The sequence below is a fragment of the Aphelocoma coerulescens genome, chromosome 29 (genome assembly GCF_041296385.1).
Source record: "Aphelocoma coerulescens isolate FSJ_1873_10779 chromosome 29, UR_Acoe_1.0, whole genome shotgun sequence".
Classification (NCBI taxonomy): Eukaryota; Metazoa; Chordata; class Aves; order Passeriformes; family Corvidae; genus Aphelocoma; species Aphelocoma coerulescens.
In genome coordinates, this window is record NC_091042.1 from 2816429 (window position 1) to 2842026 (window position 25598).

The 25598-nt window shown below is 59.4% G+C and overlaps 1 protein-coding gene across 2 annotated transcripts in view; it reads left to right on the forward strand.

Moving 5' to 3' along the window:
• Positions 1-25598, forward strand: part of HDAC7 (histone deacetylase 7) — a 55885-nt gene that overhangs the window by 5748 nt on the left and 24539 nt on the right. Inside the window, exon 1 of one of the 2 annotated variants that reach the window (XM_068997706.1) lies at positions 17587-18012. The exons of the other annotated variant lie outside the window; for it this stretch is intronic. Coding sequence (XP_068853807.1) covers positions 17910-18012 — 103 coding nt within the window. The 5' untranslated portion in view covers positions 17587-17909. Of the gene's footprint in view, positions 1-17586; positions 18013-25598 lie in introns of those variants that run through there. 2 annotated transcript variants of the gene reach the window in all.

Below are 25598 nucleotides of genomic sequence, written 5' to 3' on the forward strand. Positions count from 1 at the left end.
GAGAGGCAACCTCCTCCTTTAAATTCCTCCCTGTGAGGGTGCTGAGGCCCTGGCACAGGGTGCCCAGAGAAGCTGGGGCTGCCCCTGGATCCCTGGCAGTGTCCAAGGCCAGGCTGGACATTGGGACTTGGAGCAGCCTGGGATAGTGGAAGGTGTCCCTGCCCATGGCAGGAGGTGGAATGGGAGCTTTAAGGTCCCTCCCAACCCAAACCATTCCATGGTTCTGTGGCTGGGACAGGATGGATTAACAGCAGAGAGTGACGTTTCCAAAAGGGGCCGAGAGTAAGATGCTGCAAGGCATCTAAGTCTGGTAGGAACATGAGTTCCATGGAGCATCTGCAGGGACCGTGACTTCCAGGACACCTCAGCACCCGGCAAAAGCTCCTGGGAGGGAGCAGCAGCACTGGCACCAGCCCGAGGCAGGGAATGTGCACGTTGTGCCCATCTCTTATCTGAGTCATTTCAGTGTCTCAGGGGAAACCCTGGCACTGATAAACAGCTCCTGCTCCCTGCCTCCGCCTTTACCAACCGAAATCTGGAGTCTATTTTTAACCCCAAAACACCCACTGCAAGGGGGGGAGGCTGCAGCGGGGCGAGGGGTCGGTTGGCACCGCGGGGACGGGAGGGTGGCACTGCCAGCCCCGCTTTGTTCCACGCCCCGCCACGGGCAGGGACAACTTCTGCTATCCCAGGTTCCTCCAAGCCCCGTCCAACCTGGGCTGGAGCTTTCTGATGCTCCAGAGCCCTTTTCCCACAGTGACAACACGTTCCAAAGCAGCAGCTGGGGCCTCAGAAGCAGCCAAACCTCGTCTTTCAGAGCGGGGTGGCACAGGCACTGCTGGGCCTTGCAGGAAACCCGGCCGAGGAGGAGGTGCAGAACCAAAGCCCGGCGTGGGCAGCATCCCCTGGGCAGCACCCTGAGCACCCCAGCGGGGTCAGTGCCTCGGGCAGGGCAGGGCTGTGGGGCTGGGTGCTGCCGGTTGATCCAGGGCACTTTTTCGTGGCTGAACCCCTCTCTCCTGCGCAGCAGCAGCAGCAGCAGCAGCAGCAGCAGTTTCCTGTTTGACTCACACCTGACACAAGCCGGGGCCTCTCGCGCTCTCGAGCGACTGAATGGGGCTGTTTACAATTAGAGAACGTGGGATTCCCAGAAAGAGGCTCAGACCGGACGTCCTGAAGCGAAATACCCCGGGCGTCACCGGCTAAAAATAACCGTGGCAGAACAGTCACCAAACAAACAGCGCGGCAACGCCGGCCTCGGCTCCGGCCGCTCGGACCCCGTGGCACAGCGGGAGCACCCGAATTCCGGCTTTCCATAACTCCCCGGGGTCTTTCTTGGCATGACTTGGAGCTCCCCAGGCTGGTGGCTGCTCCTCGCAGTGATTTCTCTTGGTTTCTGTCGTATTTATGGGAGGGGGGAGCAAGGCAAGGGTTAAAATGTGAATAATCCGAGTTTCAGCCAGAAGTGGCTGATGGGAATCAGTTGAGCTCATTGAAGGGCTGGGGGTGGATGGGAAGGGAGGCAGGAGCAGCTGCTCGAGGACGGAGACTTTGCTGGGCAGCTCTGGAGCTGGTGTCCAGTAGCCAGCCCAGGAAGGCTCAGAACAGTTCAGGCACTGAAATTTTCCAGGACCTGAGTCAGAGCTGGGGACGGGGAAGGTGGTAAAGTCAGGGAATCGTAGAATTACTGAGTGGTTTGGGTTGAGAGGGACCTTAAAGCTCACCCAGTGCCACCCCTGCCATGGCAGGGACACCTTCCCCTGTCCCAGGCTGCTCCAAGCCCCAGTGTCCAGCCTGGCCTTGGACACTGCCAGGGATCCAGGGGCAGCCCCAGCTTCTCTGGGCACCCTGTGCCAGGGCCTGCCCACCCTCCCAGGGAAGAATTCCTTCCCAATAGCAAACCTAAACTTCCCCTGTTTCAATTTGGTCCTTGGTGCAGGGCTTGGAGAGAGACCGAGCTTGGCCTGAGCCGAGCCTTACTGTAGCCTTAGCCCAGAGCTGAGCCCTGCTGCCCTTGTGCCTCCCCTGATGCTCGTGGGCTGGAGGAGGACACAAAAGGTGGATCAGAGCAAAAGGGCACAGAAAGGATCCTCCAGAGGCAGCCCTGTAGCCCAGTGACCCCTTCCTAACAGAGATTTCAGAAGGCAGGAGCTCCCGTTAAGGCACTTATGCAATAGGTTCTTACCAGAGGAAGTTTCTCTTTAACCCCAGGCAGTTGGTGGTTGATTTATGTCCTGCAGCTTTAGATTTTCTGAGTTGCAGCGGTGTTGCATAAGAAGATAATTTGACCCTACGTTTCTTAAAACCCTTCTTCTCTTGGGAACCGTCCCTTTTCTCTGCCTCTCACGGACCTGGCACCTCGGGGATGTAAACGGGAGGACAATTACACAGCTCAGGTTGTCTCACCAGGAGAGCGAATCCCTGAGTTTTCTCGGAGGCAGGGCTGGATTTGGGTCTTCCTTCACCCAGGGACTGGACACTTTTCCTTGTGAGTTTTGTCCCCACAACAAGAGCTGCTCCATCGCCGTTTGTGCCTTTAATTTCTCCTGCTCTCTTCATGCAGCAGGACACAGCTGGTGGCTTTTGCTCCAAAGCAATAAACGCAACAGTGGGGAATACTCCAGGAATGGGATGCAGGGATGGACTGCTGGGGACAATTTGGCACCGTCTCAGTTCATGTAGAGATCAGCCCTGGACTTAATGGCCCTGGGACCACTTCCAGTGCAGGTCCTTCCAGGGAAGAGCTGTCCCTGAGTGGGAGTCAATTCGTTTCATGGCAGGGGAGAGAGATGAGTCTTGTGCCTCGTGGCAGCTTCACTTGGGCTCTCTCCTGATTTGCCATTTGCCTTTAACCTAAAGTAAAAGTTATTTAGATTAAAAGCACACATCAGTGTTTGTGAACAGAAGGGCAATTACAGGGAGAAAACCAATTTCCACCATCATGGTGGGGGACAGACACGGCCCCATTGTCTGAGCCACGGGGTCCTGCCAACACAAGGACCAGCCCAGGTTCTCCTCCTCCAGCAAGGAGAGTTGGGACAATTCCTGCTCTTTTCTGGCCTCCCCTGGTGCCCTCGAGGATGCCCTTTACACTCATCCTTGCAGAACTGGGGGACAGTGACCCCTTTCTCCTTCCATGTCTCAGGAATCGGAGCCGCTCCCTGGTCCGGGTGGTGGCCGTGGGAAATCTGAGCTGAACTTCTCGAACTGAGGGATTCTTCCCTTCCTGGCTGAGTGTGGGTGGCTCCAAGGCTGCTCCAATTTTAGCCTCCCCACACCACCCCGATGTTAAACTGGGCATCTTCTGCATCTGCTCCCGGGACATTCATTGTCCGGGAATCCCCGGGTGGCCAATTGTGCCAGCGGGAGCTTTCATGGAAACAGCCCGTTTTTTCTGTGGCAGCTCCAAGTGTTTGCAAAAGGCTGGTAGAGCCCCAGGAGCTTCTGGCAGCTTCATTTTATTTTGAAACCAGTCTGTCCCCAGCTGGGTGTGAGAGTAAAACGAAAGGATGCGAGATAAAGCCGCGGGTGCAGCGAGCGAGGGCAGCCCGCGCCAGGGCCCGTCATTCTGAAACCAGGCATGGAAACTGTGCCGAGGAGAAAAGCTCGAGAGCGGGGCTCGGGCTCCTCGCCACACACGGCACAGACCTCACCAGAGCGTGGCTCTGCCTGGGGACCGTCACGTGCACCGGGGCAGCCACGGGAGAGCGACGGGAGCCTCAAGGGCAGCGGCAGCTCTGACCGGGCCGATGAGCGGCGACAACAAAGGTACAACAACGGCCTGTCCTGTGCGGGCTCCCCTCGCCCAGCCCATCTTCTGTGTTCAAATGTCCCCGGGGACCGTCTTTGTCCTCTGCTCTCTGCTGAACATCTCTGTCCTCTCATCGCCACCATCTCTGCCCAGGGGGGTTTCGGCATCCGCAGGCCTGAGCTGCTCCGGAGGCCGAGGAGATGTGGCGGTGGAGGGAGCGAATGGAGAGGTTTGGAGGAGGCTCGGGTGGGTTGTTGGGGTGGTGTTCGCTCCGTTTGCTGCCTGCCTGAGGGCCTGGGTGGTGCTTGCCAGGGCACACGGGCGCTGTGCCTGCGGCTCCCACACCGGCAGGCCCAGATCGTGCCCTGCCCAGAGCACGCAGGGATTTAGGGACCTTCATCATAGAAGGGTTTGGGTTGGGAGTGACCTCAAAGATCAGCCAGTTCCACCCCTGCCACGGACCTGACTTAGCCTGGGCTGCACCGTGTTGTTCCTGAGGGCTCTTGCCTGCACAGCCCAAGGTCTCCATCCCCTGGGCTGCTCCAGGTGTTTTAGGCAGCCGTGAGATGTTCTGATGGACAGTAACAGGGTGGGTATGGAGATCTCCTGGGTGACACCAGCTAGGATGGGTGACAGGGCAGGTGGTTGTTGCTCATTGTCACCGTCGGTTTCTCGCCTCACAGCCAGGGACAGTCTCCTCACCCAGCTCCCCTCACCCAGGGGACCCACAGGAGCTGGGACATGGGGGGCATCTCTCTGCTTCCTTCATCCCAAGGCAGGTGTTCCGGCTTTCCTCCCTTCTCCTGCCACCCCCGGGCACTTCCTGGCTCTCTTTCTGTGGATGGGTTGGGAAATTGCATCAAGACTGAGAAGTGCAGCTCACGACACCGCGATTGGGGGAGGGACGCTGTGATGGAAGAATTTGTTGAGTTCTGTCCTATCTCAAAAGTGCTGAAACGGGTGAAACGCTCCCACACCCCCTCCTGGGAATTTCCAACCAAACCTGACTGGTTTTGGTTCTCTGGACTGTGGAGAAAGCTGAGCAGAGGCTCGGGGGGCCTGGCTGGGAAACCAGGAGGTGGACTGGAGGAGTTGGCACCGTTGAAGGGTCAGGACCCTTAGAGCTCAACCCTGTGACCTGCAGACATCTGACTACAGATGCCCGTGAGTTTGGAGGGTTGGCTTGGCAGCACAGCTCTGTTTTGGGCACCTCATGCCCTGGTTTGAGGGACAGAGGGGGAAAGGAAGGAGAGGGAAGGACATGGCACAAGGAGAGCTGAGCCCATCCTGGAACGCTGTTGAGAAGAGGGGGGGAAAAGGGGAGTCACTTCATAGACTGTGGCAGGAAAACTTTCAGTCCCAGGGTTCCTACAGCTGCTTCCAGGCCGAGAAAACACCTCCAGGGCTGTTCGCAACAGCTGGGAACAGCAGCAGATGGGAACCTGATGGTGGCCCGCAATTAGTGCAAATTAGGGTCAATCCCAGCCGGTTCGGGAGGAGCAGAGGAGATGCAGCCGAATCTCCCATCTTTCATCCCCTCCTTCTTCCTGTTTCAAAGTGCAGGAGAGGCAGCAGGGACCTGGGGTGGGCTCTGGAGGTGGCCAAGGAGGTTTTGTCACACCTGGGGGGGTGACAGCCTCTGATGCCAGCATGCCCAGCAGCTCAGAGCGGTGCCCAGAGCATGCCAGACGCTTTTGTTCGTTCTCCTGGTGTTTAGAAAATGAGAGTTTTGCCGGTTATTCTTCCCTTCTCTGGCTACAAACCCTCTGGGCTTTAAATAAAGGGAAATAAACAATTCCCAGTGACATTTGCAAAGCTTCTCCAACCCCTTTCAGTGAAACTGTTTGGTCCGGGCTTCTCTAAAGAAAAAGCTGAGGAAGAGGAGGGAGTGGTAAATGTGCAGGACTTCCCCGGCTTTGCTGCTTTTAGGTTATATTAAAAAGGCAGAAACCTATAGAAACCCGGTACAAGTTCCTAGAATTACAGACTGGCTTGGGTTGGAAGGGACCTTAAAAACCACCCAGCGCCACCCCTGCCGTGGCCAGGGACACCTCCTACTCCAAGCCTCGTCCAGCCTGGCCTCGGACACTTCCAGGGATGGGGCAGCCCCAGCTTCTCTGGACATGCTGTGCCAGGCCCTCAGCACGCTCACAGGGAGGAATTTCTCCCTAATAACCCATCTAAATCTACTCCGTCAGTGTGAAGCAATCCCCCCAGTCCTGTCACCCCCCGCCCTTGGGAAATGCCTCTCCAAGCTGGGCCGTGCCTTGCTGAGGGTGCAGAGAGGAGCCCACCAGGTTTTTATGTGCCTGCAAACCCCATCGGGGATGCCTTGGGGTGGATTGGGTTCCCCGTTATCAGGGAAACCTTTATTAAAGGCTCATTAAAGGCTCATTAAATGCTCATTAAAGGCCACCGAGTCCCGTCTGGGGCCGGGAGGGGGCGCGGGGCCGCTCGGGCTCGGTGCAGAAATTTTGAGTCACCCTCGGGGTGTTTTGGAGCGAAATTCGGAGCTGCCGCGGCCCCTTCCCGGCCCATTGTTGTGGTTTGACAATCACATTTTCCTGTTTTTAAAGCAAATGTTTTTCTCTCCCCTGGGGCCGTAACCGAAGCCCCGCGAGCGCAGCGGGGGAAGGTGCCCGGGGGGCTCTGGATGTGGAGAGACCCCCGGGAGCTCCGGGCCAGGAGAGACCCCGGGGACTGCGGACCGTGAGAGACCCCGGGGGCTCCTGACCCGGGACGAGCCCCCCACCCCCCGGCATCAGCCCTTCACTCCCATCTCCGCTCGCTTTGCGCAACGGCGGCAGCGGGAGGCTGAAGGAGGCAGAAGTGTGTTTATTTTTATTTTTTATTCATTCTTTCTTTTTCTTTTTTTTTTCTTTCTTTTTTTTTTTTTTTCTGAAGTCGACGGTTCCTCTTTGCCGCGCTGCGGTTTCACGCCCGGCAGCAGGACATGGGGGTATTTCTGTCGGTCTTATTCAAGGAGTGTCTATTTAAAACAAACTTTTGGGCTGCTGAGCACATGTTACCCCTCAGTGCAAAGCAGAGGACAGGGCTGGTGGGGAAATGGGGTGGCTGATGGCAGCCCCTGGAGCGCTTGCGCTGTCTGAGGGTGCTGGAGGTCTCCAAGTCCCCATGGAGGGTGGACCCACCGTGGTGCGGGCAGAGGTGGAGCAAGACACGGGAGTGGGAGGAGAAAACCCATTCGTTATTCAAGTTCCTGTATGCAGTGTCTGCACGCTCCCAGATTTGCATTGAAATAGGAATAGTTTGACTTTCACTGAATGAAAGTCAAGAAATTTTAATGCTGAGAGGTGGCCCTGCAGCCGTGCCCGGTGTTTCCAGGCAAGATGCAGCTGGGGCTAAAAACCACCAGGAGTTGCCCAGTGTGGCCAGGACCTGCTCAACGCTGCTCTGGCCCCGTTTCCTTCGCTCGGAGCTGTGCTGAGCCCCAGGGATGTGACACAAACCCCTCGGTGCTGGGGACACATCCCAGGACCCGGCGCTCAGTCCCCGTTTCCCGAGCGTCTCCTCCCCGCGTTGCCCAACGCAGGGTGTGAGCTGCTGCTCTCGTTTCGTACATCAGCAAATAAAGAAGGCACCGAGCTCTCTTGTGCCCCAGTCAGCAACTCGCCCACCTGCCTGCCGGGCCAGCCCATCCCGCTGCTGCTCCTGGCAGGATCAGCAGCTTCGCCTCCAACCCTCTCAAGCATCCCAAATTCCATCCCCCGCAGGGAAAAAATGGAGGGAAGAAGCAGAAAGTCTGTGCTGGGAAGGTAGAGGTTGGGAGGCGCGTGTTAATCCCTGCCTGGGCACCAGGTGGGCTCTCAGTGTGCGTTTGCTGATGTCCTTTTGGCACATCTTTAGGCAGGGGGATGCCAGGCAGTGCCGCACAGGGCTCTCCCAGCGCGACGCTGGGGCTGAGGGCAGTTCAACTTCCAGGTGTTCTCCTGGCCACCTCTGCCCACCGTGGAGATCCCGGGCAGCTCTTTGTTCCCAGGGCTCCGGGTGGGCCAGCCCCGTGCCAGGAGCACTCTGGCTGCAGCCCAGCATCCCATAAAGCAGGGCGGGCCGGGGACGCTGCGCTCCGGGAACGTCTGATCGAAACCGAGTCACTCCTCACCTGCCGCAGCCGCCACCTACGTGGCCTCTTCTGCTCCAGATGTTCCCGCTTGCAGCGGGAAGGGGAAGCGTGGGAAGGGCAGTGAGGCTGTTCTGAGCTCAGGGGGGGCAGGGGGGTGCCCGGGGGTCTCCGAGAAGCTCCTGGATGGGGGATGAATGTTGGGAGAGCTGCCGAGCACGGGGCTGCCTGTGCCCCCCATGCCCGGGTCTTCCCCTGGCATATTCTTGTGTCTTATGCCCTTTGGGAGGCCAGGCCAGCCCTGGAGACATCACCAGCCTTATCCTTGCATTTTCCAGCTCTCTGGCTCACCACATGACCTGGGAGCATGGGTGGGAAGCAGCAAAGCAGCCTGGCTTCAGAGAAAAGGCTTTGGTGGGGAACCACCACCATTTCCCACCCGTTTTCCCCCTCCCAGGCAGCCCGAGACCTTCTCCTGGCTCTCGTCCCCCACCTTCCATGGAGGCCGAGCTCTCGGGGTGCTGTGGGAGCCTCCCCACTTGCCCTTGGCCAGCTCTGGGAGCCTGGACGAGCCCGGGCAGCCTCGAGCGCCTTTGTCTCCTCCACCGCCGGTCTGAGGGTTGCACAACGTGTGGGGGTGAAGCACATCCATCTCCACGGATCAAAATAACCCCTTTCTTTCCCAACCGGCAGCGGGTTCTGCAATGTCCCCCTGCCTGGCACAGCAGAGCCCAGCCGGCCAGGGGAGGAGGGACTCCAGAAAGGGAAGCAGTGCCTTGTTTTCCAGGCTAAAAATACCGGCGGCACTTCCAAAATAATCTCGGTGCAATGATCTCCATTGCCCCCCAGGGCTGCTGAAATTCCCCAATAATTCAGTCTGAGCTCCTCACCTGGCTCAGGGAAGGTCTCGAGGGGATCTCTTTGCTGTTGGAGGCAGGTTTGGCTCTTCATGCACAGGCAGTTTTGGGATGGGATTGTGACGGGAGAAGCCAGGCTGCTGCTCCTTCCACTGCTTCAATTTCTTAATGGGATTGAGAAAACATTGCAAATTTCAAAGTTGAATACAGAGACCAGGAAAACTCTGGTCTTCCAGCCCGCCCCAAATCTGAGCTGTTATTTTGTAAGAGAAAAACACCAGCTTCCTCCAGGATGTGCCGAGGTAGATTCTCATGGGCTGTGGTGTGGTTTTTGGGGGTGCCCTGTGCAGAGACAGGGGTTGGACTCAATGGTATCCGTGTGGCTCCCTTCCCGCTCAGGGCATTCCATGATTCTATTCCATGATTCTGCACCAGAATGGAACGATCTGCAGGAATGCTGAGCCCAGCTTGTCCTTCCCAATGAGTTTGAGCCTTTGGAAGGATGAATTTAAGGGAATTCAGGGCACTGGACAGCAGAAAGAGCTCGATGGGGAGGAGGAATCCCCTTTTCCAGCTGCTGTTCAGGGTAAACCATAGAATGGTCCCCACCACTCTCACCTTTGGTTGGCTTCACTCAGTAATATGCAGATTTATGCAGAGTGGGGCCCGCTGGGACTTAGTCGTGAAGTTATTGACTGTTCTCAGAATGAGCTGTTAGTCACAAAAACCTTGTCAGGGCAATTTGGGTGTTGCTGGGGCTCTGAAGGGACCAGGGCTGAAGCTTCTGTTCTGGTGTTATTCTCTAAATCAGAGAGGCATTAAGTGTGACCCCTGTAATTGTGAATTATTAACAACGCTCCTGTCTGAACTGTCAGGTGCTGTTTGGGGGCTGTGCCTCTCCTCGGGTGAGTTTTTGCCAGGTTTCATTGTGGATCAACGAGCCTTTGGAAATGAAAGGGAAGGAAACGCTGATCTTGAAGAAAATGGGCATAAATTAAAGGGAAAGAGAAAGCCCCGGAGGTGGGTGAGCTGCACTGTGAAACCTCCCAGCTTCAGAGGGTGCCGAAAATAACTGCTCTGCAAGCAGGGTTACGAATGTGCCGGCCCCTGGGCTCGATGTGTAACTTCCCAGAGCTGTTTTGGTGTCATAAAAGCGAGCAAAATAACTCGGCAAAAGCACATCCCTGCCCACCCGTGTTTCGGTCTTGTCTCACTGCACCCACTGACCCCAGAGACTCCGGGGCTGCAGCTGAGCAGGGCTCCTCACCCCGGGACTAAACAGGGCTCTGCTCTGGGTCTGAAGTGATTTCTTCCTTGGAAAAGAGAAGTGTAATTCAGTGGTTGGAGAATCCCCCCGCGCTCTGGATTTCCTGGAAAAGCAGCTGTTCCCTCGCCGAGGAGCTGCGGCCAAGCAGCCGCCTGCTCCCCCGCTGGCAGCGAGGGAACCTCGGGGTCTCGCTGTGCTTTTGGACAGGATTTGAAGCCCCGGAGCACAGGCACCTCCTTCCTTCGCTCTGAACTTGGTTCCGTTTCTTTCTCTGTAGTGCTCGGTGCCCCCGGTCACTGCGTGGGGATGCTCCCGCTGTCCTGTGCTCACCTCATCCCGCGGGATGCTCCCGCTCTCCTGCCCCCGGCTCATCCCTGCTCGCCCCGGCGCGGTGGGAACTGCCCCGTCCCGGTCCCCCGGGATATGGGGGAGCCCGGGCAGGGAGCGAGACACCGGGAACGGGCAGGTGCCAAGTGGAAGCATCCGGCTCCAACTCGGTGCGCGGAGCTCCCCCCAGGTTCGGCCGTTCTGCCGCCCCTCGCCCAGCACTTTGGTGGCTCCGCCATCACCCGGGATGGACGGGCTCGGGGTCAAGTTCGGCCCCGATTCCCGCTGCCCCGGTCTCTCCAGCCGCTGGAAGTCGCCGCTCCCGGTCCCTCGTCGCGGAGCTCTGACCCGTAACGCTCCGCCCGCCCCCGGCCCGTCCGGTCCCGTCCCGTCCCGGGGGCGGAGCGGCACCGCCCGCAGCTCCCGCCGGGACCGCCCCGCTCCGCCCGCCCGGTTCCGGAGCGGCGGCGCAGGTGGAGCCGAAGCCCGCGGAGTCCCCGCGCGGCCCGGCCGGGGCCGCCCCCGCTCCTCCGCCCCCGCCCAAGGACGCTCCGGCATCGCCTCGGTCGCCGCCGCCAGCCCAAGGTAGGCACCGGGACACCGGGACAAGGGGACACCGCGGCCAGGGGCAGCCGCGGGTCTGTCACTCCCGGGGTTTTCCCCGCAGTGAGGAGCAGGGAGAGGGGTGGGCTGGACGGGGGTGTCCAACCCGGGGGTGTTGGATCCCGGCAGTGCCCGCCTGGGGTCTGCGGCTCCAGCCGGGGCTCGGTGGGGTGTCGGGACAGCTGCTGGCAGGGCTGTCACCCCCCGTACTGGAGGTGCTGTGCCGGTGCCGGGGGAAGCATCCGGGGATGGCGACTCCCAGAGCAGTTGATCCATCCCGGAGGAGCCCCTGTCCCATGGAATGTGTGCGTGTGGCTGCGGGGCTCAGCCTGGACAAGCTGCCAGAGCTGAGGGAGAGAGCTCAGGCTCACGAGTCCCGGACTCACCGGCTCCCAGCGAGGCCCGCGGACCCGTGGCTGCCTTCGAGAGCAAGTGTTCAGATGTGGCAAAGCCGAGCCTGTGGTTTGCTGGAATGTTTTTGTGCTAATCCTGTTGCCTTTCCCTTCGGAAGGCCGGCGGTGTGTGCAGGGAGCAGGGCTGCGAGGGCAGAGGAGCCGCAGCTCTGCTGGGTTTGTCCTTGGTGTCTGTGCTGCAAGGGCACCTCTCTCCCTCCAAATACCTTGTGGAGAAAGGATGTGCACTGGGAAAAGAGCTGCGGATGCCCCAAATACCCCGGATCCATCTGCCAGATCCACGAGCCAGTGCAGCCCACAGACCTGTGCGCCATCCAAGGTTTGCCCTGTGCCAGCAACCCCTGGGCTCCCAGAACACAGCTGCCCACACCTTTTTCCGTGGTGGAGTTGTTACCTGTGGTGTGGACGTGTTATGAGCTTTGCTGAGTAATGGGATGTTGGGAGACTCCTGCAGAGGAGGTGTGGGATGTGCTGGCCTCGGCTCGGGCAGGAGAGCTGAGGCGTCACCCATGGCAGACGGAGGGAAGCGAGTGGCCGGAGGGTTTGGATTCTGCGTTAGTGTTTTCCCGATAGGATGAGCCGTGAGTGGTCCTGCCCTGGGTTTGTTCCAGCAGATGGAGCTCCGGGAGGATGGGGAGTGTGGGCCCCGCTCCGAGGGTCCGGATGCGATGCCTCTGACCAGATGTTTGCAGAGGGTTCCAGGCGGAAATCTTAGCCTTTCTCAGGAGATCTCAGGCGCTTCCTGGTTTGCAGCGAGGGTCGGAGGATTTCAGCACTTCCTACTCTCTGCCTGATGTGAGCAGGAAGTGGGAGCATGAAAATGGCAGCAGAGGCTCTCGCAGTGGGGCTGGAAGCTCAGCAGGGAGCGTGTGGGGTGGCAGTGGGGTTACACCTGTCCTGAGCAGGGTCCTGAACCCTTCGGACGTGTCCTTTGGGAAGGGACAGGTCCCAGAGTCAGGGCTGGTCCAAGAGTGAGTCTCGTCGTGCGGCAGCGTAGCAGGGATGGAGCTGAGCGAGGACGGGCACACGGGAGCGTGTCTTTTCCTGCAGTTATTAAATGGCTTCATTGGGAACCTCCCCGGGGCAGGGAGAGGCTTTGGCTGGGTGCTGGCTGCTGTCCTGGGCGGCTCTGATCTGGCTGGGATGTTCCAGTGTGACACCGTGTTCTCTGTGGAGCAGCAAAGAGAGAAGCTCCGTGTCCTCCTGAGACTGTGGGCCTGCATTTGTGTTGAGAGATGGGGAATTCGGGTGGCTGGAGCACGAGTGGCTGGGCCTGGTTTCTGTGTTCACACTCGGCCGGCTGGGGATTGGAGTCAAGACCCAGATTCCATCAGGGGTTGGAGGCTGGCGGCTCAAAGTCCTCTGAGGCTCTGGGGATGTGAGTGGCCACATGGATGGCTTTGGGACACTTGATGACAAAAAGTTCCCCCACCGTGGGACACTGGGATGGGAACAATTCTGGGGGAGCTGAAAGGCAGCGCTGCAAAACTCTGAACCATTTAGAAACTGTTGAAAGAAAAATGAGGTTTGAAAACGTCAGTTGTAAGGAGACCTTGTGTGTTTGGAGTCTGTGGCTCAGATTTTCAGGCTTTTTCCTGTTCCAGCAGTGGGACACAATGGCATACGTGCTTTTTCAGTGAGTCTGGGAAATCCTGCAATCATGGATTTAACAGCTGGGACCTTGAGGAGGGGAAAAAACAAACAAGTGTGTTGGCAACGCTCCGAAACGAGGCAGCTCCTTCTGCCCCGCTGCCCGACTCCGGCAGGGGAGGTGGCGAATCTCCTCTTCCATCTCTGGTTCAAACATCAAACCTGGGTTGTTCTGATCTGATTTATTACCTTTTGATCTCCGTCCAGCCCCGCCGCTGCTCTCTGGGACAGCGCAGGAGGGAGGTGAGTCAGTCCTGGAGCTGGAGCTGCCGAGTCCTCGCCGGTGTCTGTGTCTCATTCCCTTGCTATGCTCCCCGGGGGCAGGAATGCATCCGTCCCGTTCAGGCTCTGCCGGCTCCCCATTAACAGCTTCTCTGCGGATTTGTGTGTCCCTGCCGAGACGGGGAGGGGACAGACGGGCAGAGCAGCGTGTCCTGCCCGTCCCGAGCGCGAACGGGCTGAGTGGGCTCGCGTCAGGCTTGGGCAGCCCCCTGTGACCGCGGCTCCGGCTCCCGCCTGGCACGGCCGGTCCTTGTCTGCGGCTCTGAGTGCCCTAAAAGTACCTCGGAAAGCCCTGCTGGGAGCAGCCCCGCGGCCTCGCCGGCGGCCGGGATGTTTTCCTGCCTTTGTTGGTGCCTTCACACACAGGGTTTGTTTCTGCTCACCCCACGCCCACCTCCTTGGACCGGCTGCTCTGCTCGGGTGCCTTTCCCGAAGGGCAGGGCTGAGCCAGGGTTTGTTAGGGACGATTCTGTCACTCAGAGAAGGTCTGAGTTGGCACATTTGCTGTCTGGTGTGACGGTGTCATGAAGCTTTCGAGAGAGTGTCCAGAGCTCAGGGGCGTGCAGGGCTGGTTAATGTTCACTTTTTAGCAGAAAAACCCGGGTTTTGTTAAGCTGAGCCAAGGAAATTTAGGAGAGCAGTGCTGGCCTGCAGAATGCAGGCAAGGGATTTGTTTTCTTTCTCTGTCTTGGAGAGCTCTGTCTTCCCTTGAAGCTGTCTTCCCGATATAGCAGCAGTTGCTAACTCTGAATGAATGCGCCGAATTCCGGCAGCGCTGAGCAGGATTTGGCCGCTTGGGTTTGAGTTTGGGCAGAGCCAGCAGAGCCGGGAGGCCTGGGTGGCACTGTCCCGGTCAGCTGTCACACTATAAATAGCAAACGGAGCCCAAGTGCCCGTTGGAGTGAGTTTGGAGATTTCCCAGACTCACCTTGGAAGGGGAGCTCGTGCCAAGGCAGAGCGGGGCTGGAGGCGGCTCAGCGCCGATGAGGTGGCAGAGCTGTGGGTGCCACACGTCCCCGTCACCGCGCTGCCTCTTGGGCAATATCCGAGGATGCTGAGGAAAGAGCCTTGAGTCAGTGCCACGCTGTCACCCAGGGAGGCCTCCAGCAGGGAGGGGACATCCTCAGGGTGGGTCTCCATTGAGGTCCTGGCCCCACAGAGGGGCTGGAGTGAGGCAGTGTCCGTCTGTCACATCTGATCCCTGCACACATCCATCCCGCCTTTGCATTTGTCTCCCCTCAGCCTAAAACTTCAGTCTCTCCATGCTCAAGGCCAGGTGTGGTGTACGGTGCCTCAGTCTGCTGGAAGAAGAATTAGGATGGTGTTTGTGGGGTTTTCCTCGCGACCTGGCTGCCCTCCCCCCCAGCACAGGGACAAACCACCCCCGTCCCCCGGATCCGTCGGGCTTTGTCCTGTGGGGTGTTGGTATCCAGGAGCAGGAACGGTGCCAGTGGGAGAATTGGCTCTTCCACAGGGCTGCATTGCAGAGCTGGATCAAAACACGGCTCACAGCAGTGCAAAACAAACCCTGCTGCGCTGGGCACGCTCACGGCTCCGTGCTGGAAAGGTGGGACCAAAGGCAGGGAACAGGAGGACAGACGTGCAGGAGCTGGGGGAAGAGCTGGGAACTGGGGGTGGCTCACACACCAGTGAGCCTCGTTTCTCTTCATGGAGAGAATTTTTACGGGTGTGGGGTGTTCCTGTCAGTGGTGCTGGCCCAGAGCATCCTCCCAGTGTTTCCCTGGGTCCTCTCCAGTTTCACTTGGGTCATCTGCTGCTCTGAAAGAAAGCAGCGTGTGCAAGGAGCCTCTGGAGCATCCTGCAATCCTGGAAGTGCCTCGGAGTTCAGCTCCGGGGAGGTGGAAGCTGGGCAGTTCTCCCGGGAGGAGCGACTCCCTGATGCTGCAGGAAGGAGTCGGGACGTGGTGCTGGGATCGCTTCCCTGGGGATGTTCTTGAGCCTTCAGGGAGGGAGGACCTCCCATGGAAGGAGGATCTCTCATGGAAGGAGGATCTCTCATGGAAGGAGGATCTCTCATGGAAGGAGGATCATCTCTTACGCAAGGGAGGGGAAAACTGTTGATGCTGAGGCTGCTTTTTCAAAAGCCGCTGTTGCGTAAGGGGAGCCTTGGGCAGCACAGAAAATGTGGAGAATTTCCTTGCAGTGCTGGAGACAAAGACAGGATTGCTCTCTCAATTTCTTTCTTCCTTTATGCTTTCCTAAACTTCAAGGCTTATGTAAATTCTCCAGGTTTGCCCAGGGCTCGATGCACTGACGATAACTTTCATATGTAGCCCAGGGGTGCAACTTCCACATGAAAATCGTCTCTTCTGCTCCTGCCTCGGCCTCTTTGCTCCATCCAGCTGCCTTCAGCAATTCTGGGGAGGCCACTGGAAGCAGCTGCTGTCGGGGTTATCTTCAGTGGCTGCAGGGTGGGAATATTCCCAGCAGAGCTGTGGGCTGTGTCCCTGCTCCCTCCTGCTCCCACGTCCCTCGCCTTGCTCACTCGCAGGTTTTGCCGTGTCCTTCCTGCCACCTCTGTGTCACCCTTGGTCCTCTGGTCTCTCTGTGCTGCTCTGGGGCCGAGGCAGGGCCTGGCACGGGGCTCCTTTCTGTCCCAGAATGGAGGCACCGCAGAGCTCCTGGATGCAGCAGCCTCTGCTTCTCCTGGGGTCATCTCCTGCCTCCTGCTGAGCTCAGGATCATCCCTGCCTCAGCCTTTTCCTTCTTCCAAGACTACACCAACCCCTCGCTGCAGTGGTGGACGCAGAGTGGCGGTGGCAGCGTCCCAGGGAGGGTCCCCATGCCGACGGGCAGTCCTTGCCACGGCGCCGGCACGGGCGGCTCTGTCTGGGCTCTGTCACCTGCTGGCACGGGGACAGCAGTGCTGGGCCACACGCTGGGACAATTGAACTGCACGTTAAGCAGATTTGGGGCTGCTGGTGGTTATTCAGCCTTTGGAAGCCAGGTTTAACTGAAAGGCCTTAACTGGCCGTCACTGTCGGGATGAGGGATGGAATCGGAGGTGCTCTGCTCCCCCTCATGGCCTGGGTAAGTTTTGGAGGATGTTTTTAGAACGGACGAAGCTGTTTGGGGAATTCAGTTATTTCATTGAATCATGGGGTGGTTTAGGTTGGGAGGTGCCTTAAAGCTCATCCAGTCCCACCCCTGCCATGGGTAGGGACACCTCCCGCTATCGCAGGCCGCTCCAAGCCTGGCCATGGACTCTTCCAGGGATCCAGGGGCAGCCCCAGCTTCTCTGGGCAACCTGTGCCAGGGCCTCCCCACCCTCACAGGGAAGAATTCCTTCCTAATTAGCACTGTAGACTCTGTCAGTCCCTGCTGGTGACTTACTCCTGACCAAAAACCCAGGAGAAAGCACATTTCTGGGATCTGAGTGAGCTGGCAGAGCACACTGGCATCACGAGTATTCAAATGCAGCTGCTGACGGGATGGACACGCTGTAAACTGGCAGGGCCTGGTTTCAGGTGCTGAGTTTGACCTCCAGAAACTGCAGCTTTGTGTGTTTGTTTTCCCAGTATCTAAGGGTTCAAATCAAACACGCTCCCAGAACTGCCATTTAAATTTCCCTGCATTAATCTTAATGCTGGTTCTTAACCAGGACCAGACTTTTCCTCCCCACATCTGGTGGCTGGGTGCAATCCCAGCCCTTCCTTCCAGGGGTGAGCTGAGTCTGGAGCTGCGAGGGGCTGCTTGGGCAGAGCTGGGGTTTGGGGTTTGGGGGTGCTCCGGTTGCCTCGGTCCTGTCAGCTCCCTTTGAGGCTCCTTTGGCCACAGCAGGATCTCTGCAATTCCTGCTCCACGGAGGTGCCTGGGCAGGCTGAACCTGTGGCAACAGGCTCGGCTCGACGTGGGCTGCGCGGTGTGGGCAGCACGGGAGGCGGGTTGTGCTGGGGTTTGGCTGCGTCCCAGCGCGGAGAAGCCGTGGCCACACTGGGCTGCGGGGCTCCAGCCCTGCACTTCCTGGTGGGCTCAGCCCTGGGGATGCTCAGGGGCTTTGGGGCTGGGGCTGTGCCTGGGGACAGCCCGCTCGGGGTCCCGGTGCTGCACACACGCCGTGGGCTGGGGTTGGGGGGACGGGGGTGGCCTCGGGGGCTGTCACAGCGTTCGCTTCGCCCCAAAGGCGCTCACAGCAGCCCTACCTGCTGCGAGCCGAGCCTCTCTCGGTGAGGTGAGAGTTGTTGTGCAGAGTTTCCTCTTTTATATCCTCTTATGTCACGCAGCCCCGGCGGCTGAGCGCGCCCGAAATAGCTGCCAATCCCGGGAGGTTTCACTTCAAGGTCTCTATTCTTGGCTCGCCGGCGTTACTCAGTCATGAGCTCAGGGACCGCGGCGTGAGGACCAGCAGCGAGTGCTATGCAGGGCTCCTGCCGCGGGCCCGGGCTGGCTCCGAGGGGACGCTGTGGGCACAGCCCGGCTCGGCAGCCGCGCAGCTGCGGGCTCTGAGGGACCCCGGGGGTGTGGGTATGAAATAAGCGCTGCCGGAGCCGCTGCGTTCCCGGCGGAGCCAGAGCCGCTCCGGGACGGGATGAGTCAGTTCTGAGAGGCTGCTCCGTGGCCCCGCTTGCGCCTGACCCAGCTCGGCACGGCTCAGATGCTCTCCCTGCTGCGCCGAGGATCGGGTGGGCGGCAGGGGTGAAGCAGAAGTGAATGTGGGATGCGGAGCCGCGGCTTCCCGGGAGCGGAACTCGCTGGATGTTCTCAGGGCGCTGCGCCGGGGCTGGAGATCTCCACCACGCTGGTGATGTTCAGCCCGTCCTGTAAGTGCCTCTCCCATCCCTGGGGATTTGCTCCCTCCCCGCACGGCTGTGAACCCTGGCGGGGCTGGGGGAAGGTGTGCAGGGAGCGTCCTTCAGGATGCGCACGGAGAGGGAACCCCGGGTTCGCTGCTGCGCCTGGGCTGGAGCTCCCGCCTGGGACCGGTGGGCACGGCCACCTCCGGGGCCACCACCGGGGCCACCACGGCCACCACCGGGGCAGGCGCAGGGCACTGAGGGTTGATGTCCTGGAGGAGGGTCCCAGCTCGGGGTCGCTGTGCAGCCTTGGAGCCACGGGAGGGGAGCGACAGCGGCGGTCGCAGCTGCACCATCAGACACAGGACAGGCTCCTTTGTCATCTGCATTTTCCGGCTCTTTCAGAGAGAACTAACGAGTCGCCCACCAGCTGTGCCCTGATCTGGTGAAGGCACTGCCTGGGGGGATGCAGGGGAACCCCTGGGCAGTGCTTCCCGCAGGACTTCGGCTGTTTTTGAGGGCGCTTCTTGGGAGGAACCTCATTTCCCACACTTCCTCACAATTCCTTCAACACTTTCAAGCTGTTCTGTCTGACTCCAGCCTTGCTGGGTTAGGTGCATTTCCACCCCGGAGTGGGTCATGCCCAGCGTGCCCGGCTTGGGGCACGGACAGCATCCTGCACCTGGGGGATTTATGGTGCGGGGGGGGAAAAAGCCCGTGCCGGGTGGGAAAGGTGCTGGCCATGGCTTTGGCTGAGCTGGGAGGTGGCTGGGGCTCTGTACGTGGGGTTGCTGGGGAGGGAGTGTTGTGTTCCGAGCTCGCATCCTGCCTACGCTGCGGGGAACGGTCACGTGCGCCGAGGCCTTTGTCCTGTGCCTCGCTGCTTTTTTTAAAACTTATTTTTAGGTGCTCTCTGGCTTCCTCTTCCTCCTGCGCCGCGCTGCACTCCCTCTTTCTAACTCCCTCTTCTAGGATTGCTTTTTGAACAGTCAGTTCCTCCTTAAACCCATTTTTGCAGGCCTTTGTCTGCGCTTGGGAGCCGGCCCAGTTTAGCATTAGCAGCTGCTGGCTCCTCTGGGTAAGCAAGAACAAATAAAGGTTTACACTGAATGAATCACTTGAGCCTTATCTGTCGTTCCCAGTCGGGACAGCTGTGCAACTTCTGCTGGAGTGCCTGGAGGGCACGGAGGCTCCTCGGAACGCTCCTCCTGCCAGTGGCCAGCCCTAATGGGCTTGTGCTGCTGATCCCAGCGTTGCCTCAGCGAATCCTTCCTGTGTCTCCGAGCTCTACCCCACGCTTGGTTACGAAGCTCCACTCTGGGATGGCTCCCTTTCCGTAAAGACTTGCTCCACTTGGCTGCTTCAGCCGTAAAGACTTGCTCCACTTGGCTGCTTCAGCCTCGCCGATGCTTCGGGTGGTTTGGTTGCGGGGTGAAAATGCAGAAGTGTCGTGGTGGGAGCCACATCCTGGTGAGATCCTGGTCATGGTGGGATCCTTGTTGTGGTGGGATCATCATCATGGTGGGATCATGGTTGTGGTGGGATCCTGGTCGTGGTGGGATCCTGGTCGTGGTGGGATCATCATGGTGGGATCCTGGTCATGGTGGGACCCTGGTTGTGGCGAGATCCTCGTGGTGGATGAGCTTTGAAGGCAGCCAGGGTGTGTGGGGCTGAGCTCCTGGCATCCCCCAGGGACACAGCGTGGCACTCAGGAGCTGTGGTGTGGCTTTGCTGGTTTAAGAGGTAGGATTTGCAGATAAGTGGCCTTATTTGGTTTAATAACAAATGTGGGAGGAGGGAGGGGACAGCAGATAAAGCCTTGGGCTCGTGCCTGGGAAGTTTGGATCCGACACCAAGGTGAGGAGTTGACCGGAGCTCGTGTTGGATCCTGGGCATGGAGGGCTCCTGAGGGATACCAGGGCCCTGGATCCATCACCCCCTTCCCTTCTCCCTGGCAGCTCCAAGTGCCCCGTGCTGGGCTGAGCAAACGGGGCCTGCACAACCCCACAAGGCTGGGGTGGAACCAGCTTTTCTCGTATGGCAGAGCAGCTCTCAGCCGCTCTGCCTTTTACCACGAGTGTGCCCGGCCAGGGCTTGGCTTTTGTGCCCTCAACTCATTTTTTAGCCATTAGGTGGACAGGGTAAAGGTGCTGCTGGGTTTGTCCAGGCAGCGTTTGTGGAGCTGTGGGGGTGTGCTGTGCTTTGAATCCTCATCTCCTGCGGTGGGTCCATCCCTGGCGGTGCAGGGATGCTGAATCCCCTCTTCCCCATCAGCTGCAGGCTCCATAAAGGGAGCAGGAATAATTCACCTGGATTAAACCACAAATCTTCCCTCTCCTTCCAAGGCTCTGCCGCCGTAAACAGCCGCGGGCTGGGGTAGGTGAGCGGAGGCAGCGCGGCTCTGCCAAGGCCTCGTGTCCACAAATGACTAAATCCTGCCTGAAAAGTCTAAGTATGAAAACATTATTTTTTGGGTTTGGCTGAGCCTCGTGGACTGCTGGGAACGAGCCACCTTGGCTGCCTCCGGACACTGCCTGCGGCTCTGCCCACCTTGCAGCCGGCGAGGAGGGTGGAGGAAGGCTGGAGATGATGGGGGGTGGGGCTGGCAGGGGTTTGGGGTGCAGGGGGTGTCTGGGGGGTGCCGGTTGTCACCTGCCCGCCCAGAGCTGGGTCAGGAGCCTCGCTGGGCCCTGAGGTGGCTCTGTCACCCCAGGCTTTGAGCACAAGCGGGGCTGGACCTGCCACTCTGCATCCCTGCTCCCAGATTGCTTCTCCTCCCTGTGCTCGCATCTCCAGCTGCCCGGGCTGGGGAATTTCCTGCTGCTGGAGATGGATAATGCTGATGTTGGGCTTTGTCTCCCATCGCAGCCTCCTGGGGGAAGCTGAGCTGCTTCCCAGCTTGCTGGGCTCTCCCAGCTCGCACCCACTGGCAGGGGCAGTGTCTGGCTGGATCCAGAGGTGGTTTGAGGGTGGATCCCTGATCCAGGATCCCTGCACTGGCCCTGCACCGTTCCCAGGTATCCGGAGCCGCCGGCACAGGGCTGGCAGCTGCCAGCCCCCAGTGCGTGGCCAGGCCCGGCGGTGAGACGCTGGTATGCGAGATGTAAACTCAATCCCAAAGTTTAGATTACAGCCCTGTGAAAAACATCAGCTCCCCTAAATGGAGCCCAGATGGTGGCGGAAGCCTCGAAGCCGAGGGCCAGGAATTGCAGGAACCGTGTGAGCAAAGGGCCCGGGGCCGTGGGGGAGGGAGAGGAAGGGAGGTGGGGTTGCGGCATCGAGGGTCAGTTCCTAAAGCAGCCTGGTTCATCCACCTCGTCCCCTTGGAAACAGCCGGCGATGACAAAAGTCTCCCGAGTTGCATCACGGCGAGCGCAGCCTTTCCAAAGCCGAGGTTTCCCACAGAGCTGAGCTCGCGGGCGTCGAGGGCTGGACCCGAGGCCGTGAGCACACGAGCTCTGCGCTCCCGGGAGCTCTGCCAGGGGAGGAGGTTCCCAGTGCCCTCATCCCAGCAGGTCCAGAGCTGAGCCCGGGCGAGGGGCGAGCGGGAGCTGGAGCTGGTTTGGGAGGAGGAGCTGCCCCGGGGCTGTGGGGACAGGCTGGGGCAGTCTGGCTCGGCCTCAGTGTCCTGCTGCTGTGGAAAAAGCGAATGTCCCAGAGCCCTGAGGGAGAGGCTGGGGGCTCCTTCCCCCTGCGCCGCAGGCACGGCTCCTTCTGGGAAGGCACTGAGTGGTTGGGAACATGGGGGAACCTCAGCAACGTCTGGGAGGGCTGGAGGCTGGGAAGATGGAGATGTCCAGGTGCTCTGGTGGTGCAAGAGCAGCTCATTCCCTTCCCAGGAGCAGTGGTGGCCTTGGCCTGCAGCAGGGACCTGCTCCGGGGCAGGATGGATCCAGCGTGGATGGGCTGGGAGATTTCTCTGGGGAGTCTGGCCACGTTAGATGGGCGTTGGGAAGAGCTGAGTGACCTGTTCCCTCTGAACTGGACAGCAGGGACACCCCTGCAGGTACCGGAGCTGTGGGTGAGCTCCCCCCACCCCGCTGCCCTCAGAGGAAGGCCCAGGTCCCTCGAGATAACTCTGTGTGTGCAGGAGCCACACGGCCCTCGCCAAGCAGATAAGGCTGTGTGCAGGCACAGCCCGGGGGTAAACACCCAGCAAGGCAAACACCCACCTCGGGCACCTGTAGGGACACCGGGTACCTCGTAGGGTCACGGAGCCCCTGTAGGGACACGGAGCCCCTGTAGGGACACGGAGCCCCCGTAAGGACACGGAGCCCCTGTAGGGACACAGAGCCCCTGTAGGGACACTGGGCACCTGCGGCCGTGCCCGTCCCCCCTGCAGGGCACAGCTGGGCCAGGAGGGCCTTTGGCACTCGCTGGACCTGGGTTTGAGTCAGAAAATCACCTGCAGGGCTCTGCGGTGCCCCAGAATCTGGGGATGCTCAGGGAGGGAGTGCAGAGGGAGCGCTCAGAGCCTGCAGCTCCCTGAGTTGCTCAGAGCATCCTCGTGCTCCCGGGGGAGCATTCCCTGTCAGGAGAGAGGTGATGCTGCTCCTGCCCAGGCAGTGGCTGTGCTGGAGCCCTCCAAAATCACTGCAGGCCTGAACCTCCGCTGAGGCTGTGCTTTTGGGTGGTGCCAAAAAAGCATCGGGTGGGAGTAAGGAAATGGGACATCAGGTGGGAGTAAGGACTCGTGACTCTTTGATGCTCTCGATGCAGTGTCAGCACTGTACTCCCCACTTCAGAAAGGGCAGCGACTGAAAAAGGCTCAAAGCTGCATAAAGGAGGCCCTGCCTCGCAGGGACAGGTGATGGTGAAGCCCAGGCTGGTTGGTTGGGCAGAGGAGACTCGAGGCCTCGGCTCCTTTGGCGGCTGCAGCAGAGCAGGACGCGCTGGAGGCAGGGGCTGACTCGTGGTTTGCACGTTGGCCTCGTCCATCCTGTGTGAACGGTCCCGGCGACGCCACATCTGATCAGGGCTCGCATCAAATCACAGCACCAGGGAGTCCCTGGAGAAACATCTGGAGTCGGCTCCGGCCCTGGCCAGGGCTCAGCAAGTCTCGTTTGCGGTTCCTGCGGGTTCCTTGGCTGCCTCCCTGTTTGTGCTCTGAGGTGTGGATTTGTATCAGTGCCGATGACGAACCCTTGAAAGCTCCGTCAGGAGCAGGGAATGGGAGGGTTTGTATTGTTTTTGTCTTGGTGGGACCTCGCTGTCAGGGCTGGACTCTCGGGGTGTCTGTCTGGCTTAGTCACGGGAACTGTGCCTGGGTGGAGGTTCTGTCCCAGCTGGGGCTGGGCTGGATCAGCGCCGGTGCTGGGGACGAGGGATGGGGCTTGGCTGGGGGGGAGCTGGGTGCTGGCAGGGGGGGCACGTCGGCTCCACCGCAGCCAGAACCAGCCCAGCCCCACACGGACGTGTCTGGGATGCGGTGCCAGGAGAGCCGAGAGGGTGCAGGGTGTGCCTGGGAGGGGCGCAGGGTGTAGGACGGGGTGCTGGCACATCTGGGGGTGGGACAGAGAAACTTGCAGAAGGATTTGTGGGCTCAGCCTGGTTGGAGCTGGGGCGTGTGCTGGATCTGCACAAATCCATGTGTCCTCCCCGCTCCTCCTGGATCTCCTGGCTTGGAGGGGGAGGCTGGAGCAGATCCTTGCAAAACCCCGCCACATTCCCTGTCCACGTGGCTTCTGTGGTCATCCCCTCGCAGCAGCTCTTGCACATTCCTGACCCTGGGAATGAGCGATGAGGCTTGGCCAGAGCTCTCCCACTGACCAGCCAGTCTGACCCCGACAGCCCAGCTCAGAGGAGAGGTTCCCATTCCTGTGCTGGTCCCTTTTCAGATGTGCTCAGCATCAGCCCATGGATCTTCCAGTCACAGGGATGGGGACGCCCTGAAGAAAGATCTCTGGGATGAGCAAAGCTCCCAAAGTGACATCTCATTACAAATCCTGGTGGTTTTTATTTTGTCAGATTATCCAAATTAACGGCAGGAACACTCTGACTTACGTTGACTTCATGGCAGGGAGGGGGAATCACACCCCAAAGGTCTGGCTGGGAATTGTGGCTTTCATTCAGGGAAGAAAGAGCTCCGTGAGGCAAAGGCTAAGAAGGGAATTGGGTTTGGGGCTGGGTCGGTGGATTTAAGCCCAGAGGGGGGCAGGGGGGGGCTCCGGGGAGGGTTTGTGCAGCCTGTGCTGCTCCTGGCTCGGGCTCCAGCTCTGGCAGGGCTGGGCTGAGAGGGGCGGCCAAACAGCTGGGAGAGGAGGTGCAGCTCCTCAGCCAGGCCTGCGGGAGCTGATTTCTCTGGGAAGATTCAAATGTGTTTTATCTCGCTGGAATCGTGGCCTCCCCGGGGGCCGTGCGAGGCAGGGGCTCCTCGCTCCAGACCCCTCCGCTCACCCTGGGAGCTCCTCCACCTCTGCCAAAGCAGGAATTCACCCGGGCACTGCCCTGTGCCTGCAGCAGCCACAGGGGTCTGAAGAAGTGGCCACAGCCCCTCCAGAGCCCGTCCCTCCCTCCAGAGCCCCCCCCCTTTGGTGTCACTGACCCTTGGGTGCTCTCGGAGCCAAGCGAGCTCCCAGCTCCCCGTTTTCCCTCCAGCGGCCCCTTCCACATCCCACATGGTTTTGGTTGGGTTGGGGGAGCCCTGGCAGCGGGAGGCCCGAGCGGAGCTCCCTGCCAGGCTCCGAGGGTGGACGGACCAGCTTTTCTCCTTCCCTTATCTCCTGGAGCTTCGGCAGCGGGGAAGCTGCGGCACAGCTGCGACCAAGAAAGGGCTCTTGGCAGCAAGGGGAGAATCGTGGAACCGTGGAATTGTTAAGGTTGGAAAAGACCTCCAAGACCATCAGGTCCAACCTTTGAAGGGTTGCAACGGCTGCAGAGGTTGGCAGCAAACAGGGATGAGCAGAGGAAGGGCTGAAACCCCTGGAAGGGGAGAGGTTTTGCTGTGGAGGGGTGGAAAATATGGCAGCACAGGAATGGTTTCCATCCAGGAAACCCTCCTCCACCCCTCCTCCATCATCATCCTTCTCCCAGCCCTGGTGGGTTTTTGGGATCTTGGGGGAAGAGTTTGGGTCTGGTTTTGCGGAAGGGCTGAGGGGAGCCCTGGGATGCTCAAAACCGGCGAGGTTTTAAGAGCAGATTTACAGAGCAAACTAAAATTGTTCTTCTTGCCTCTTCCTCTGTGGTGCGTCTTAAATCTTCTTGAGAAGGTTTTTAATTGAAACACGCCACATTAAAAAAGTGATCCCAGGTGTGAGCGGAGTCTGTCCCAGTTTAGCTGGAAACGTTCAGCAAACTGGTGAAGTTACGCCAAATTCTCAAGGGGTGTCTGGATAGCGCTGCCAGGGGTGCACAGGGTGGGATCGTTGGGGTGTCTGTGCAGGACTGGATGATCCTTGTGGGTCCCTTCCCACTCAGAATATTCTATGATTCTGTGATCCTATGAAAACATTTGTTCCTGAAATTGGAGTCATTCCTGGGATTGCAACACCCGGGCTGTGTTTCCAATTAATCTGCTGAAGTCGTCATGTATTTCCAAGTGCATTGGCTCAGCAGAGAGAAATCTGGCACTGGCTGGGGGCTGAAATGCCAGCTGGGATGTGCACGGAATGAAA